Genomic DNA, 17680 nt, shown 5'->3' with positions numbered 1-17680 from the left:
AATATGCATTAAACCAAAATTTGACCGGTGCAAAAGTCCGTGTCCGTGACCTTCCATTATCAGTATTATACTTTCTTCCCATCTCTCTGCTCCAGGTCTATCTGACACAGCAGAGGCTCATCTATTGCAAAGGAGATTTTTGAAACAGGGAAATAAGAAAATTGTCCACTAGAGGTCACTGTCTCACCGCCCTCCATTCCGGATGTCCTTGTTAGGTTGTGTTCACATGAGAGGTTATCACAGGTTTGTCAGTTCATTTGGAGGCGATTATTATAAACAAAGTAACAATGGTGACAAAGATTACAGACAATGTATCATTTACCATAGATACATACATATGAGACAGATACATATCACATACACATACCTCTCAACTTTTAAAGAACTGAAAGAGGGAATTTAGCTCCAACCACTTTTATGTTGACTCCGCCCATTCTAATTCATTTTTCATGTGACCCAACACAGTATAATCCTCCCACAGTCACCCGTAAATTATATCCCCCCCATCTCTGCCCCAGATTCATGTCCCCCCATCTCTGTCCCCAGTTTCATGTCCCCCATCTCTGCCCCCAGAATCATGCCCCCCCATCTCTGCCCAGATTCATGTCCCCTCCATCTCTGCCCCCAGATTCATGTCCCCCATCTATGCACCCAGATTCCTGTCCCTCCATCTCTGCCCCCAGATTCATGTCCCCCCCATCTCTGCCCCCAGATTCATGTCCCCTCCATCTCTGCCCCCAGATTCATGTCCCCTCCATCTCTGCCCCTAGATTCATGTCCCCCCATCTCTGTCCCCAGATTCATGTCCCTCCATCTCTGCCCTTCTGATTCATGTCCCCCCATCTCTGCCCCCACATTCATGTCCCCTCCATCTCTGCCCCCAGATTCATGTCCCCCCCATCTCTGAACCCAGATTCATGCCCCCCCATCTCTGCCCACAGTTTCATGTCCCTCCATCTCTGCCCTCAGATTCATGTCCCCCCATCTCTGTCCCCACATTCATGTCCCCTCCATCTCTGCCCCCAGATTCATGTCCCCCATCTATGCACCCAGATTCATGCCCCCCCATCTCTGCCCCCAGATTCATGTCCCCCCATCTCTGCCCCCAGATTCATGTCCCTCCATCTCTGCCCTCAGATTCATGTCCCCCCATCTCTGCCCCCACATTCATGTCCCCTCCATCTCTGCCCCCAGATTCATGTCCCCCCCATCTCTGCACCCAGATTCATGCCCCCCCATCTCTGCCCCCAGATTCATGTCCCCCCATCTCTGTCCCCAGATTCATGTCCCCCATCTCTGTCCCCAGATTCATGTCCCCCCCATCTCTGTTCCCAGATTGATGTCCCCCCATCTCTGTCCCCAGTTTCATGTCCCCCCTTCTCTGCCCCCAGAATCATGTCCCCCCCATCTCTGCCCCCAGAATCATGTCCCCCATCTCTTCCCCCAGATTTCTGTCCCCCCCATCTCTGTCCCCAGATTCATGTCCCCTCCATCTCTGCCCCCAGATTCCTGTCCCCCCCATCTCTGTCCCCAGATTCATGTCCCCTCCATCTCTGCCCCCAGATTCCTGTCCCCCCATCTCTGCACCCAGATTCATGTCCCCCCATCTCTGCCCCTAGATTCATGTCCCCCCATCTCTGCCCCCAGATTCATGTCCCCCCATCTCTGCCCCCAGATTCATGTCCCCTCCATCTCTGCCCCCAGATTCATGTCCCCTCCATCTCTGCCCCTAGATTCATGTCCCCCCATCTCTGTCCCCAGATTCATGTCCCCTCCATCTCTGTCCCCAGATTCATGTCCCTCCATCTCTGCCCAAATTCATGTCCCCCATCTCTGCCCAGATTCATGTCCCCCATCTCTGCCCAGATTCATGCTCCTCCATCTCTGCCCAGATTCATGTCCCCCCATCTCTGCACCCAGATTCATGCCCCCCCATCTCTGCCCCTAGATTCATGTCCCCCCATCTCTGCTCCCAGATTCATGTCCCCCCATCTCTGCTCCCATATTCATGTCCCCCATCTCTGCTCCCAGATTCATGTCCCCTCCATCTCTGCCCCCAGATTCATGTCCCCTCCCTGTCCCCAGTTTCATGTCCCCCTATCTCTGCCCCCAGATTCATGTCCCCCCCATCTCTGCCCCCAGATTCATGTCCCCTCCATCTCTGCCCCCAGATTCATGTCCCCTCCATCTCTGCCCCTAGATTCATGTCCCCCCATCTCTGTCCCCAGATTCATGTCCCTCCATCTCTGCCCTCAGATTCATGTCCCCCCATCTCTGCCCCCACATTCATGTCCCCTCCATCTCTGCCCCCAGATTCATGTCCCCCCATCTCTGAACCCAGATTCATGCCCCCCATCTCTGCCCACAGTTTCATGTCCCTCCATCTCTGCCCTCAGATTCATGTCCCCCCATCTCTGTCCCCACATTCATGTCCCCTCCATCTCTGCCCCCAGATTCATGTCCCCCATCTATGCACCCATATTCATGCCCCCCCATCTCTGCCCCCAGATTCATGTCCCCCCATCTCTGCCCCCAGATTCATGTCCCTCCATCTCTGCCCTCAGATTCATGTCCCCCCATCTCTGCCCCCACATTCATGTCCCCTCCATCTCTGCCCCCAGATTCATGTCCCCCCATCTCTGCACCCAGATTCATGCCCCCCCATCTCTGCCCCCAGATTCATGTCCCCTCCATCTCTGCCCCCAGATTTATGTCCCCCCATCTCTGTCCCCAGATTCATGTCCCCCCATCTCTGTCCCCAGATTCATGTCCCCCCCATCTCTGTCCCCAGATTGATGTCCCCCCATCTCTGTCCCCAGTTTCATGTCCCCCCTTCTCTGCCCCCAGAATCATGTCCCCCCCATCTCTGCCCCCAGAATCATGTCCCCCATCTCTGCCCCCAGATTTCTGTCCCCCCATCTCTGTCCCCAGATTCATGTCCCCTCCATCTCTGCCCCCAGATTCCTGTCCCCCCCATCTCTGTCCCCAGATTCATGTCCCCTCCATCTCTGCCCCCAGATTCCTGTCCCCCCATCTCTGAACCCAGATTCATGTCCCCCCATCTCTGCCCCTAGATTCATGCCCCCCCATCTCTGCCCCCAGATTCATGTCCCCCCATCTCTGCCCCCAGATTCATGTCCCCTCCATCTCTGCCCCCAGATTCATGTCCCCTCCATCTCTGCCCCCAGATTCATGTCCCCTCCATCTCTGCCCCTAGATTCATGTCCCCCCATCTCTGTCCCCAGATTCATGTCCCTCCATCTCTGTCCCCAGATTCATGTCCCTCCATCTCTGCCCAAATTCATGTCCCCCATCTCTGCCCAGATTCATGTCCCCCATCTCTGCCCAGATTCATGCTCCTCCATCTCTGCCCAGATTCATGTCCCCCCATCTCTGCACCCAGATTCATGCCCCCCCATCTCTGCCCCTAGATTCATGTCCCCCCATCTCTGCTCCCAGATTCATGTCCCCCCATCTCTGCCCCCAGATTCATGTCCCCCATCTCTGCTCCCAGATTCATGTCCCCTCCATCTCTGCCCCCAGATTCATGTCCCCTCCCTGTCCCCAGTTTCATGTCCCCCTATCTCTGCCCCCAGATTCATGTCCCCCATCTCTGCCCAGATTCATGTCCCCCCATCTCTGCCCCAGATTCATTTCTCCCCCATCTCTGCCCCCAGATTCATGTCCCCACATCTCTGCCCCCAGATTCATGTCCCTTCATCTCTGCCCCCAGATTCATGTCCCCCATCTCTGCCCCCAGATTCATGTCCCCCCATCTCTGTCCCCAGATTCATGTCCCCCCATCTCTGTCCCCAGATTCATGTTCCCCCATCTCTGTCCCCAGATTCATGTTCCCCCATCTCTGCCCCCAGATTCATGTCCTCACATCTCTGCACAGTTTCTTGCCGTCCTCCCCCCCCCCCCTCGTTCTGCCCCAGTTTCATGGGCCCCCTTCATTATTTTCCATCTGAATGTTTAACACAAAAAACACTGATACTTACCTTCCAACGCTCCCCCGCCACTCTCTCTGCAGTCTCACTAACAGAGTTGTAGGCGTGATGTGAAGTCATCACATTGCGCTTACACATCCACTAGCTGGAGTGCTGTGGTAAAGCAAGGAACTGAGCTGTAACAGCTCCTTGCTTTATTCGCCGACTGGGACCGCGAGACAGGACACCGAAATTGTGAATGCCCCGCGGAATTCGGGACGGTTGGGAGGTATGACAGACCGATAGATAGACAGACAGATAGATAGATAGATAGATAGATAGATAGATAGATAGATAGATAGGAGATAGATAGATAGATAGATAGATAGATAGGAGATAGATAGATAGATAGATAGATAGATAGATAGATAGATAGATAGATTCCCCGGTCACTCTCAGCACTGTACACATTTAGGATATTACACTTGCAGTCAGTTTTCCAGTCCTTACATTGTAGTCTATGAGAATAATAGAGAATATGGAAGTCCTGGAGAATCCGTAATACTCAGCGGCTATACCAGCACCCCCAATTCCAACAGCCCACCCCCTACCCCACCGCACCCCCACAATATTTGGGTCCCTTAAAGCAACAGCATGTGTCTTATAAACCATTGACCCGGGCAGCAGAATGAAGTAGGTCGCTGTGTCCTGCCAGTGTTTCCATGGACATCCGGAGCCGGGTGACAGCTTGTTGTCCAGACTCCAAACTAGATTAACAGCCCCAATAATCTGTATGAGCAGGAGCCCCCCGGGAGGCGAGACTGACCAAACGTGTAAATGACATGGCCTTTATAATAGTAGGAGATCACTGTAATTGTAATCTATGTGAGGATCCGCTAGCAAGTGTTGTGTTTCCCTGCAGCGCCACCACCTGGAGAATGATAGTATTACACAATTCCTATTGGAATCAACAGGCCTGGACATGTCGGATCCTCCAGATGGAGAGACTCTCTTTGTGTGGACGCCCTTTGCTTTGGCTAATACTGTATGGGGGGGGGGGGGATAAGGATTTACAAAATTGGCCTTAACCAGAAATACCACAAACTCCCCAAACTTAACCACTTTATGACATTTTTTTTTTTTTTTTTTTTTTTGGGGGGGGGGGGGGGTTCTACATGTAATTTCAAGGCTATAACTTTATCACACTATAAAATTTTGGGGATTTTTTGGAGGTTAGTCTAATAATTTGTAGTATTATTTCGGTGACATCCAGGGCTTTATTATTATATCAAACTAGGAGGGGATTTTTTATTTTTTTTAAAGTTTTTTGTTAATGGGTCTATTCTTATAGGTTTTTTAAGTTACTTTTAGTTAGGAGGCCCCTACACATAGAGGACTGAGGCAAGTGGCGGTGATCTGTATGTATAACATGTACTTACTGTGCATAGTATGGTGCCACCTGGTGTTCATAGTGTATAGCAATGTCCCTGTCCAGCTATTGAGTGCTAGTGGTCGCACATGCTCAGTCGTTCTCCCCACCGCCAGGGCTCTACATGTACAACTAGAAATAGAATGAAGATGAGGAAATATTTTGCAACATGAAAGTTCTCCCAAAGCATCTTACACCCTCTCTAATGGGCGCTAAATAGCAGTAATATCGCACAATGTACGGTGCTATTATCTGTACACTCTTATGATACTATTGTATGTGCACTGTGTGATGCTATTACTTGTGTATTGTATGGCGCTATTATGTGTGCACTTTATGATATACTAGCCTCTGCCCGTGACTTCGTCTGCGTGTTGTTGGCATCGATGATCCGCCTATATTCATCAAATTGCTCCCGTTGATGGTTCGCCTGCTCTGGCATTTCGGCACCTTCAAGCTGTCCTGCTGCTGAACTCGTTCCTTGTGCTGTGCCTGTGATTGTCCTCAGCAGCTCGCTGGGACATCATATAATGAGCGTTTTGGCGCTGATGATCCCCCCTTAGCTCCGCTTGAGGAGAACTCTGTGACTTCTGGCTCCTTCATAGCTCTCATTGTTTTAGAATTTTTCGATAAATTGGATTTTCTTTTTCCCGGCATGTTTAATCTTGGCAAACTTCCCATGTGGATTAATGGATGATTATGTAGATAATCTGTTTTCCCTTAGTCCCAACAGCGGCACAATACGGGTAGCCTTGTGCCCAGTGGCGTAACTAGGAATGGCGGGGCCCCGTGGCGAACTTTTGACATGGCCCCCCCCCATCCCAACTGATGCCGAAGACCTCGACCAGCCCCCTCCTCCGCACTCTATTATGTCCCTTACTTGCCCCTGCACACAGTATTAACCCCAATAGTGCCCCCTGCACACACTATTAACCCCAATAGTGGCCCTGCACACACTATTAACCCCAATACTGTCCCTTGCACACAATATTAACCCCAATAGTGGCCCCTGCACACAGTATTAACCCCAATAGTGGCCCCTGCACACAGTATTATCCCCAATAGTGGCCCCTGCACACAGTATTATCCCAATAGTGGCCCCTGCACATAGTATTATCCCCCATAGTGGCCCCTGCACACAGTATTATGCCCATAGTGGCCCCTGCACACAGTATTATATCCCATAGTGGCCCCTGCACACAGTATTAACCCCAATAGTGGCCCCTGCACACAGTATTAACCCCAATAGTGGCCCCTGCACACAGTATTATATCCATAGTGGCCCCTGCACACAGTATTAACCCCAATAGTGGCCCCTGCACACAGTATTAACCCCAATAGTGGCCCCTGCACACAGCATTAACCCCAATAGTGTCCCTCTGTGGACACCCATAAACAATTATTATACTCTGGGGTCTTTTCAGACCCCAGAGTATAATAATCGGAGACCCGGGGAATAAAAACATTTTAAAAAAAAAACACTGTTGCTTCTTACCTGTTCCCCGGCTCCTGTGCTGTGCTGTCCTCCTGTGCTGACCACCGCTCGCGTCTTCGTTAATGACGTCGGACGTCACATGACCCCGGGAAGCATGCCGGGTTCATGTGACGTCAGAGACGTCAGACAACAGTAGGACGGAGGCCCTGGCAGGATCGCGGAGAGGTAAGTAACAGTTTTTTATGTTTATTACCTCTCCCGATCAGCCGGTCATTATACTCGTGGGTCTGCAAAGACCCCCCGAGTATAATGATAGCCCCTGTGGGGCCCGCGGTGTCACTTGCCGATCCCGGTCCAGCCAGGATCGGCAAGTGAATAGGGCCCGTAACTGCCTATTGAAAAAAAACCGCACCGGTAGCGGCTGTCACCGGCCCCCCTAATGGCCCGGGCCCTGTGGCAGCTGCTGCTGCTAGCTACCACGGTAGTTACGCCACTGCTTGTGCCGCTGGTGGGACGACAGGGAAAGGTGTTTTCCCATCCAGTGTGTAAGCACTGCCTGGAGCAGATCAGATAATATGCAAATGCATGTACAGAATGGACAGAGTTATTTGTGTGTTAACATAGAGAGATAACAGCCCTGGCTTTATCAGAACCTGAGACAAGCTGCAGCCAAGAGCAGTGTAATATAGTAGGTGAACATAAATTCATAAAAGTCGTGAAGCCATGTCATTTACCGAGATAAAAAGTAGCCGATGTGTTAATCCAGGTTACAATCTATCTATGTGCCAAATTTCATCCAAATGCCCTCAAGCCGTTTTTGCGTGAAAGAGTAACAAACATCGAAACCCACAAACTTTCCCATTTATAATATTAATGGATTATATGTGCACTGTATGGCATTATTGTGGGTGTCCTGCATTGTACTATTATGTGAGCATAGTATAACACTATTGTGGGTAGACACCCCCCTTCTCCCCCACGGAAGTTTCTACCAGAAGACAGACATTGATGCCAACTGTGCGTCACCAGGTTATAACAACACGATGAACATGATCACTATGGGGGCGGCAAATCCTGTTTTGCCCACTAGATGTCACTATCTGCATTGTCAATGTGAATAATACTCCGCAGATAACTGCGCCCTGGTGCCAATAACAATAATAAAGGGAAATTCACACATTGCAGAAATGTCCACAACTAAAAATCAGTTCCAATGATCTGATCGGGTAAGTTCTGGCGGCTGAATACGTTTTTCCACAGACTTGTCATGTACCAATATATCCTAAGGCTGGACACAGTAGCCAAGCAAATGCTGGGACCCAACCAGAAGGGGTCTCCATGTGAGAATGGGCTGGAGTTCTGTTCATACACATCCGGCAGAGAGAGGGGCCCAATGGGAGCTTCAAGAAGTGGAGCAAGAGGGCCAAGGATGGGTGCAGCAGTACGGCAGAGAGAGACAGAAGCGTGAGGGTCAGTCCTGCAGTATTGGAGAAGACGGCCATCTTGGGATCCCAAAATATCAATTGACAAGGAGTACCGTAGGTGAAACCTGTGTCTGGCTACCATCAGAGGATCACATGGTTGGCAATTGCTATGAATCATGTGAGGGCGAGGAGAAGGAGACTTCCCTTATACAGGTCTGCTGTGACATCCCCACATAGCACTGCTAGCGTCATGTACTCATATAGTGCCATGAAGTCCTGCCGGAGACTTTACATCTTGAGTATAGATCGACGTCAGGACGATATCTGTACGGCGCTGCGGAATATGATGGCGCTATATAAGTAAGCAAAATACTAAATAAAAATACTGGTCCTCCCACAATTGGGTAAGAATTGACTCTAAGGCTTCATGCACATGACCGGGTTCGGGGGCCATTGCTTTAATGGCATACACTTGGATGACACCAGGGGCTTCCGTTTTTATTGGGACTTCCAATATATTCTGTTCTGATGACACAATACATGACACGGAGCAGGATCGGACCCAATCTATAATCATCGAAACAGAACAGAGAATTGGACACCCTCTCATGGGTGGATGGAGCTTTACATGGGTTGTCACAGGGATACAATCTTGGGCATCCCAACCAAGAGCCACATGTCCTCACTGGAGTCGGGTCAACCGGCTGGTAACAACTTCCTGGTTGCAAATCAGCAACTAGCCTGCTACTCTTTGCCACAAACGCGGCCCCTGCAAGGAGATCCACCGGGCCCTCATATACTGTTCCCCTTGGTCCCTCCAAGTCCCACTGCAGTAGGAGTCCCATGGTGGTCTCACACAACTGTATGTCTGACTATCATATTCATGGAGGCAAGGAAACTGCTCCAACATGCACAGCCCTAACCTGGAGTCTGATCCTTCCTGACTGGGATAGGCCCCGCAGGACACCCCCGGGACAGGCAACCAATCTTCTTGTGCAAACTCGCACGTCCTGCTGCTCAAGAGACCACAGAGCCAAATAATAGCTTGTGATTGGTGAACCCCAAAAATTTGCACCCAAAATTTTGGAAAATTCGTTGAGAAACTATACTGTGTGGAGTGGAGACAGTGGTACATTATACTGTGTGCAGGGGCCACAATGGGGTATAATACTGTGTGCAGGGGCCACTATGGGGTATAATACTGTGTGCAGGGGCCACTATGGGGGATAATACTGTGTGCAGGGGTGACTATGGGGCATAATACTGTGTGCAGGGGCCACTATGGGGCATAATACTGTGTTCAGGGGCCACTATTGGGCATAATACTGTGTGCAGGGGCCACTCTGGGGGATAATACTGTGTGCAGGGGTCACAATGGGGTATAATACTGTGTGCAGGGGCCACTATGGGACATAATACTGTGTGCAGGGGCCACTATGGGACATAATACTGTGTGCAGGGGCCACTATGGGACATAATACTGTGTGCAGGGGCCACTATGGGGGATAATACTGTGTGCAGGGGCCACTATGGGACATAATACTGTGTGCAGGGGCCACTATGGGACATAATACTGTGTGCAGGGGCCACTATGGGACATAATACTGTGTGCAGGGGCCACTATGGGACATAATACAGTGTGCAGGGGCCACTATGGGGGATAATACTGTGTGCAGGGGCCACTCTGGGGGATAATACTGTGTGGAGGAATCACTATGGGGTATAATACTGTGTGCAGGGGCCACTATGGGGGATAATACTGTGTGCAGGGGCCACTATGGGACATAATACTGTGTGCAGGGGTCACTATGGGACATAATACTGTGTGCAGGGGCCACTATGGGACATAATACTGTGTGCAGGGGCCACTATGGGGGATAATACTGTGTGCAGGGGCCACTATGGGACATAATACTGTGTGCAGGGGTCACTATGGGACATAATACTGTGTGCAGGGGCCACTATGGGACATAATACTGTGTGCAGGGGCCACTATGGGGGATAATACTGTGTGCAGGGGCCACTATGGGGCATAATACTGTGTACAGGGGACACTATGGGGCATAACACTGTGTGCAGGGGCCACTGTGGGGAATAATACTGTGTGCAGGGGCCACTATGGGGGATAATACTGTGTGCAGGGGCCACTATGTGACATAATACTGTGTGCAGGGGCCACTATGGGGCATAATACTGTGTGCAGGGGCCACTATGTGACATAATACTGTGTGCAGGGGCCACTATGGGGCATAACACTGTGTGCTGGGGCCACTATGGGGGATAATACTGTGTGCAGGGGCCACTATGGGGCATAATACTGTGTGCAGGGGCCACTATGGGGCATAATACTGTGTGCTGGGGCCACTATGGGGCATAATACTGTGTGCAGGGGCCACTATGGGACATAATACTGTGTGCAGGGGCCACTATGGGGCATAACACTGTGTGCTGGGGCCACTATGGGGCATAATACTGTGTGCAGGGGCCACTATGTGACATAATACTGTGTGCAGGGGCCACTATGGGGCATAATACTGTGTGCTGGGGCCACTATGGGGGATAATACTGTGTGCAGGGGCCACTATGTGACATAATACTGTGTGTAGGGGCCACTATGGGACATAATACTGTGTGTAGGGGCCACTGTGGGGAATAATACTGTGTGCAGGGGCCACTATGGGGGATAATACTGTGTGCAGGGGCCACTATGGGGGATAATACTGTGTGCAGGGGCCACTATGGGGGATAATACTGTGTGCAGGGGCCACTATGGGACATAATACTGTGTGCAGAGGCCACTATGGGGGATAATACTGTGTGCAGGGGTCACTATGGGGCATAATACTGTGTGCAGGGGTCACTATGGGGGATAATACTGTGTGCAGGGACCACTATGGGGGATAATACTGTGTGCAGGGGCCACTATGGGACATAATACTGTGTGCAGGGGCCACTATGGGACATAATACTGTGTGCAGGGGCCACTATGGGGCATAATACTGTGTGCAGGGGTTGCTATGGGACATTATTTTGTATGACAATGTGTTTTTGCACAGAAAATGCAGGTAGTATTCCAATAAAAATGTATGTACAAAAACACACTGCGGGTGCTGCCATATGGTGCTCCTGGACATACATTTACCACTTATTGGGGGCTGCACATCGGCGCCATCTTACCTCAAGCCACTATGTTTGAGCAAATATTTTAGGTTTTGTCCACAAGTCAGCACCCCAAACTCAAGGGTTATTTCTGTGACATGAAGGCTCCAGGGGGTCCGACTTCTGAGACCCCATTGGTCATGAGAATAAAAGGACGGCCACGCTGCTTTTTTGGAGGGGATATTTTTGACAACTGGTGTATTCAATATATGGAATTAAAGGGGTTGTCCTATGAAGTAAAATTCTTCAGGAAGTGAGTGGGCGGGCCAATCGCCACCAGCCCCGCCTACATTCTGGCTGCGCTCAGGTCCTAAAGAACTTTACGTCATCGGACAACCGGATTCCTCCTCAAAAATCCAACCGCAAAAGACTCCATGTGAACTTACCCTTAGAATTCATCACTGTCAATTTGCTGCCACCCCATCGGCCAATATGTCCCATAGGTGGCCACCAAGCCGTTTCTTCAGTGGGCTGTGACCGGCTAGCCTACCCACATGGCAAGTTTTTCTGGGAATATTGGACATCAGAAACAGGGGGAAGGTTCAAGAAATGTTAACATGAACATATTGAAAATCTGAATTTTTTGTATTTTGGCCCAATTTTTTTTAGCCCCAGAAAAAAACCTTTATGGGAAGATATAACAAAATATATTAAAAATATATATATATATATATATATATTCCAAAATCAGTAATATCTATATAATTTTCTTGCAGTGTAGGGGGCTGTTCAGATTTTTAGAAAGGTCCAAATGTGGCCATAAGACCTCAATGAGGGAAGGAAGGAAGGGAGGAAGAAAGGAAGGAGATGGATAGATAGATAGATAGATAGATAGATAGATAGATAGATAGATAGATAGATAGATAGGATATAGATAGATAGATAGATAGATAGATAGATAGATAGATAGATAGATAGATAGGATATAGATAGATAGATAGATAGATAGATAGGATATAGATAGATAGATAGATAGATAGATAGATAGATAGATAGGATATAGATAGATAGATAGATAGATAGATAGATAGATAGGAGATGGATGGATAGATAGATAGATAGATAGATAGATAGATAGATAGATAGATAGATAGATAGGAGATAGATAGATAGATAGATAGATAGATAGATAGGAGATGGGTGGATAGATAGATAGATGATGGATAGATAGATAGATGACAGATAGATAGATAGATAGATAGATAGATAGATAGATAGATAGATAGATAGGAGATAGATAGATAGATAGATAGATAGATAGATAGGAGATAGATAGATAGATAGATAGGAGATAGATAGATAGATAGATAGATAGATAGATAGATAGATAGATAGGAGATGGGTGGATAGATAGATAGATGATGGATAGATAGATAGATGACAGATAGATAGATAGATAGATAGATAGATAGATAGATAGATAGATAGATAGGAGATAGATAGATAGATAGATAGATAGATAGGAGATAGATAGATAGATAGATAGATAGATAGATAGGAGATAGATAGATAGATAGATAGATAGATAGATAGATAGATAGATAGATAGATAGAAGATAGATAGATAGATAGATAGATAGGAGATAGATAGATAGATAGATAGATAGATAGATAGATAGATGATAGATAGATAGGAGATAGATAGATAGGAGATGGATAGATAGATAGATAGATAGATAGATAGATAGATAGATAGATGACAGATAGATAGATAGATAGATAGATAGATAGATAGGAGATAGATAGATAGATAGATAGATGATAGATAGATAGATAGATAGATAGGAGATAGATAGATAGATAGATAGATAGATAGATAGATAGATAGATAGGAGATGGATGGATAGATAGATAGATAGATAGATAGGAGATGGATAGATAGATAGATAGATAGATAGATAGATAGATAGATAGATAGATAGATGACAGATAGATAGATAGATAGATAGATAGATAGATAGATAGGAGATAGATAGATAGATAGATAGATAGATAGATAGATAGGAGATGGATGGATAGATAGATAGATAGATAGATAGATAGATAGATAGATAGATAGGAGATGGATAGATAGATAGATGACAGATAGATAGATAGATAGATAGATAGATAGATAGATAGATAGGAGATAGATAGATAGATAGATAGATAGATAGATAGAAGATAGATAGATAGATAGATAGATAGATAGATAGATAGGAGATAGATAGATAGATAGATAGATAGATAGATAGATAGGAGATAGATAGATAGATAGATAGATAGATAGATAGATAGAAGATAGATGATAGATAGATAGATAGATAGATAGATAGATAGATAGATAGATGATAGATAGATAGATAGATAGATAGATAGATGATAGATAGATAGATAGATAGATAGATAGATAGATGATAGATAGATAGGAGATAGATAGATAGATAGATAGATAGATAGATAGATAGATAGGAGAGAGATAGATAGATAGATAGATAGGAGATAGATAAATAGATAGATAGGAGATAGATAGATAGATAGATAGATAGATAGATAGATGATAGATAGATAGATAGATAGATAGATAGATAGATAGATAGATAGATAGGAGATAGATAGATAGATAGATAGATAGATAGATAGATAGATAGAAGATAGATAGATAGATAGATAGGAGATAGATAGATAGATAGATAGATAGATAGATAGATAGATAGATAGATATCACTCAGAAAATACAAAAAGTATGACACCCTCTTTGACCCAGTCAGAAATTTACCAAAATTTTTTCCAAAAACAGTCTTCTTGACACATAGCATAATATACCTTTACTACAAATCTTAAATTATAATATGTCCAAGGTGTGACCTGACATATCCAAAACCTCTCATATTTCCAAAAATAATCTTTGCAAGGGGAACAAGAGACCCATGTAATGCAATCAATTGGACCAACAATTTTTTATTTTTACATTAGGGCATGGTTACATAGATGCAAGAAACGCGGCTATGGCATATATGAATGGCGAACATGCCGAAAAATGGGGCCCATCGTTGCCATTTTAAACAATAAAGCACCGAGAGGTGCAACTTTTTGAGAATAAAAAATCTCAATCTTTTAGAAAATTCAATATTTGTACATGTTCCCTTACACAAAAACATATACTGGGCCTATAAGTGTTATAAGACAACACGGTTGACTTTGAGTATCCCGATTGCCTCCACCACTGCAGTCAGCATACAGTTAATAGAATGGGCGGGTAACCCCAACTTCATCAATAAAGAAAATATATTGTCTTTGGGAAGGGGTCAGAAGTTCAGAGAAGATGGAAAGGCAATGCACTTAAAGGGACCACAGACCGGCGCCTAAAGATTGTCAAAAAAAAATACAAAAATTTTTTCAAAATTTGACTCAAAACCACCAGGATCTATTCTCCAAGTGAAGGTTACAGGCATGGATAACAATCCTTTACTCTTAATATTTCTACAAAAAACATTTTCAGTGCTAAAATTTTTATTGCATAAGATTTTTTTTTTGCATTGTTTATAAAAAAATTTTTTACATAAAACCCCCAAAAAGTTAGCATAGCCCCATACATAGGGTACAGATATATTTACACCACAGTAGATATGGCTTTCAGTAGTATGCTATATCTCCCAATGTCGGATTAAGATAGCTTATGACATTAAGAATTTTTGCGAAAAATTTTTTTTTCAAAAAGTTGAAAGTCGGTGTTATAAATGTTGCATTAAATTCTGGTAAACTCCAATGGTCATTCTGAGACGTGAGCGTCTAAGTCGTCACTAAGTCGTCGAGCGAGTTTATTGCACAGTAGGAAGGTCCTTAGGAAAGTTTTTGAAACTTTTACAAAACGGAATATCCGATTCTGTTGTATCCCGAACCACAGTCGTAAAACATCTGGGGCAAGGAACACTCGGGGTAGCAGGGGTTAAAGGGTGTTATGCTGGGACAGTTGTCCTCCATGGAAGCTGGAATGGTGGTGGGCTCGGTGGGGTTTGAAAAGACAGGGACTGGCACTGGAATACATTTCAAACTTTCATTCAAGTTTGGACTGCAAGTTCCCACGGGACTCTTTTTAATTGGATTACATGGATTCCAGGGGTCGGAATAAAGGAGCCCATTTAGTAAGTGATGTGGCTCGTAAACAGAATGTTCTGCCGGGACGTCTTGGTGTATCTTTACTGATGCTCCCTGAATGATCTCTTGCTCTGAGATCATGTTGTTGTAATCGGGGCCCAAAAGGTCAAAAAATTCAACCGTTTCTTGGTTACCTTTATCCAAGTCCTTTAAGGTCACCACTCCAGAATTGGTAAGAAGTCCCGGCGACGAATAAGCAGGCTCGGTGAAGAAAGACGGCGGCAGGTTACGATTCCTCAAGGGCACTTTTTTGCATTTTTCCCCACGAATTTCCCTGGCGTTGTCAAAAAGAGCAGCCAGGCTTTTGCTCTGTAAGTTGGACTGGTTATGGTCCCTCTTGGGAGGGGGCTTACAGTGGTAATTGTGGGGGCTAAGGCTACTGGTGGGAGACGTAACCTGACCTTTTGGAGACCCTTGACTTGTCGCTCCATTGCTGATCATCCCCGTGCACCTTTTAATCTGTTTTTGCAGGTACTTCCTATGGTTGACCTTTCTTTTTGATTTCACCGGCTTGTCCAGGGCCAGTTTAATGTTACTCGAAGCCATATTAATAAAACTAAGCAAATCCTTACTCGACTCTTTATAGTCTCCACTTTCAACGGCCCCCAGGAAGTCGACCCCTTCCTGATAGCCTTTCTCAAAGTCCACGGCGGATCCTGTGAAATATAACGGCATAAAATGATGGTTCATCATTTCAGCTTGAACAGTCATCGCGACGGACAATGCCTCGGCCCATCAAGAGTCAAAAATTTCAATCCCGGACGACTTCTGTGAATCGGTCGTCTTGAAGATCATATTCCGACGGAACACCTGTCTGGAATAATCAGTAGATCTCCATGGTTCTTCCGTGTAGTCATCAGATGGAATTTTCAAAAATTTTCAAAAAGTTGAACTTCATCGTTTAAAGAAAAAAAGCAAAAATTTGCAAAATTTCATAAAGATGCGGGATTCAAGTAACCCAGACGGAGAGAGAGATGCAGTCGGTGTCAGGCTTTCAGCTCCTTCTCAGTTTAATTTGTTCTCACCAGAAACACACATCCTGAAAAGAATGGGAGGGCCGGATAAGTAGGAGGTCTGCGAGACTCAATGGTATCAGCTTTCACTAAATCCGTGGGCTGGGAATGATACATCATGCAAGGTCTGGAATAAAGACTACACTGTGCTCCCTTCTCCTCCGGCAACAAAACAAAGTACAATCCCCCTGTCCCCATTCAGGCCTAAAATAACATAAATACTCGTGTTGTCCTAACTTCTATTTTTTTTTCTTTTTCCTTCTTGGCCATTGATCTAACAGCAAGTTTTTGTTTTTTGCTTTTATTTAAATTTTAAATTTTATTTCAACAATTGGATACAAAAAGAAAATTTTTTAAATTTTATCATTTTTGTTACTTTTTTTTAATTGCTGTAAAAATTTGCACGCAGATTAATTTAAAAAAAAAAAAAGATCTATTAGACTGAAATTTAATTCAAATTCGAAATTTTAATTTACATTTCAAATACTTTTTTGTTATTGTTTTACATATTTTTTTAATTTTTGTATGGTTTTGGTTTAAAATAAATCATTTTTATGCTTTTTTATTTTTTCTTAATGAATCTGGAGGCATTTATTATTCTAGTTTTGCTTTTTTGGGCAATATTGTGAACAATTTTTATGTTTTTATCGTATTATTAATTTGTAAGCGTTTTTGTAAATTTTCATCTTTTACGTTGATTTTTTTTTTTTAGGTTTTTTTTGCAGATTGTGAGCCCCATATGGGGTTCACAATGTACTTTTTTTTTTTCTATCAGTATGTCTTTTTGTTGAATGGGAGGAAACCCACACAAACACAGGGAGAACATACAAACTCCTTGCAGATGCAGTTCATGGTGGGATTTGAACCCAGGACTCCAGCGCTGCAAGGCTACAGTGCTAACCACTGAGCCACCATGTTGTCCAAACTGATTTCAGTTTAGTCTAGTGTACATGGGTGTAGGGGGCGCACGTGTTTGGCTTAAAAGATGACTTGGTCTAATTCCTCAATTTTATCTTAACAAAGGGCACCCAACAGTTTGGTAAATTTGCAAAATAAAATACCCAATTATTGATAAATATGGGGCGGTATATTTTTACTAAATCATGAATTTAGGCCTAGTAGATGTCCCGGGAAACTTCATGTGTATTTCAAGG

General features: G+C 45.4%; 1 protein-coding gene across 1 annotated transcript; it reads right to left on the bottom strand.

Annotated features, from left to right (window-relative positions):
- Positions 1–15092: 15092 nt before the first annotated feature.
- Positions 15093–16327, bottom strand: FAM181B (family with sequence similarity 181 member B). The gene has a single exon (XM_075262995.1). The coding sequence runs from the start codon at positions 16222–16224 to the stop codon at positions 15220–15222; it is 1005 nt and encodes a 334-aa protein (XP_075119096.1). The 5' UTR covers positions 16225–16327; the 3' UTR covers positions 15093–15219.
- Between the last annotated feature and the right edge of the window lie 1353 nt (positions 16328–17680).

The sequence above is a fragment of the Leptodactylus fuscus genome, chromosome 2 (assembly GCF_031893055.1).
Source record: "Leptodactylus fuscus isolate aLepFus1 chromosome 2, aLepFus1.hap2, whole genome shotgun sequence".
NCBI lineage: Eukaryota > Metazoa > Chordata > Amphibia > Anura > Leptodactylidae > Leptodactylus > Leptodactylus fuscus.
This window is presented reverse-complemented; position numbering and strand designations above follow the sequence as displayed.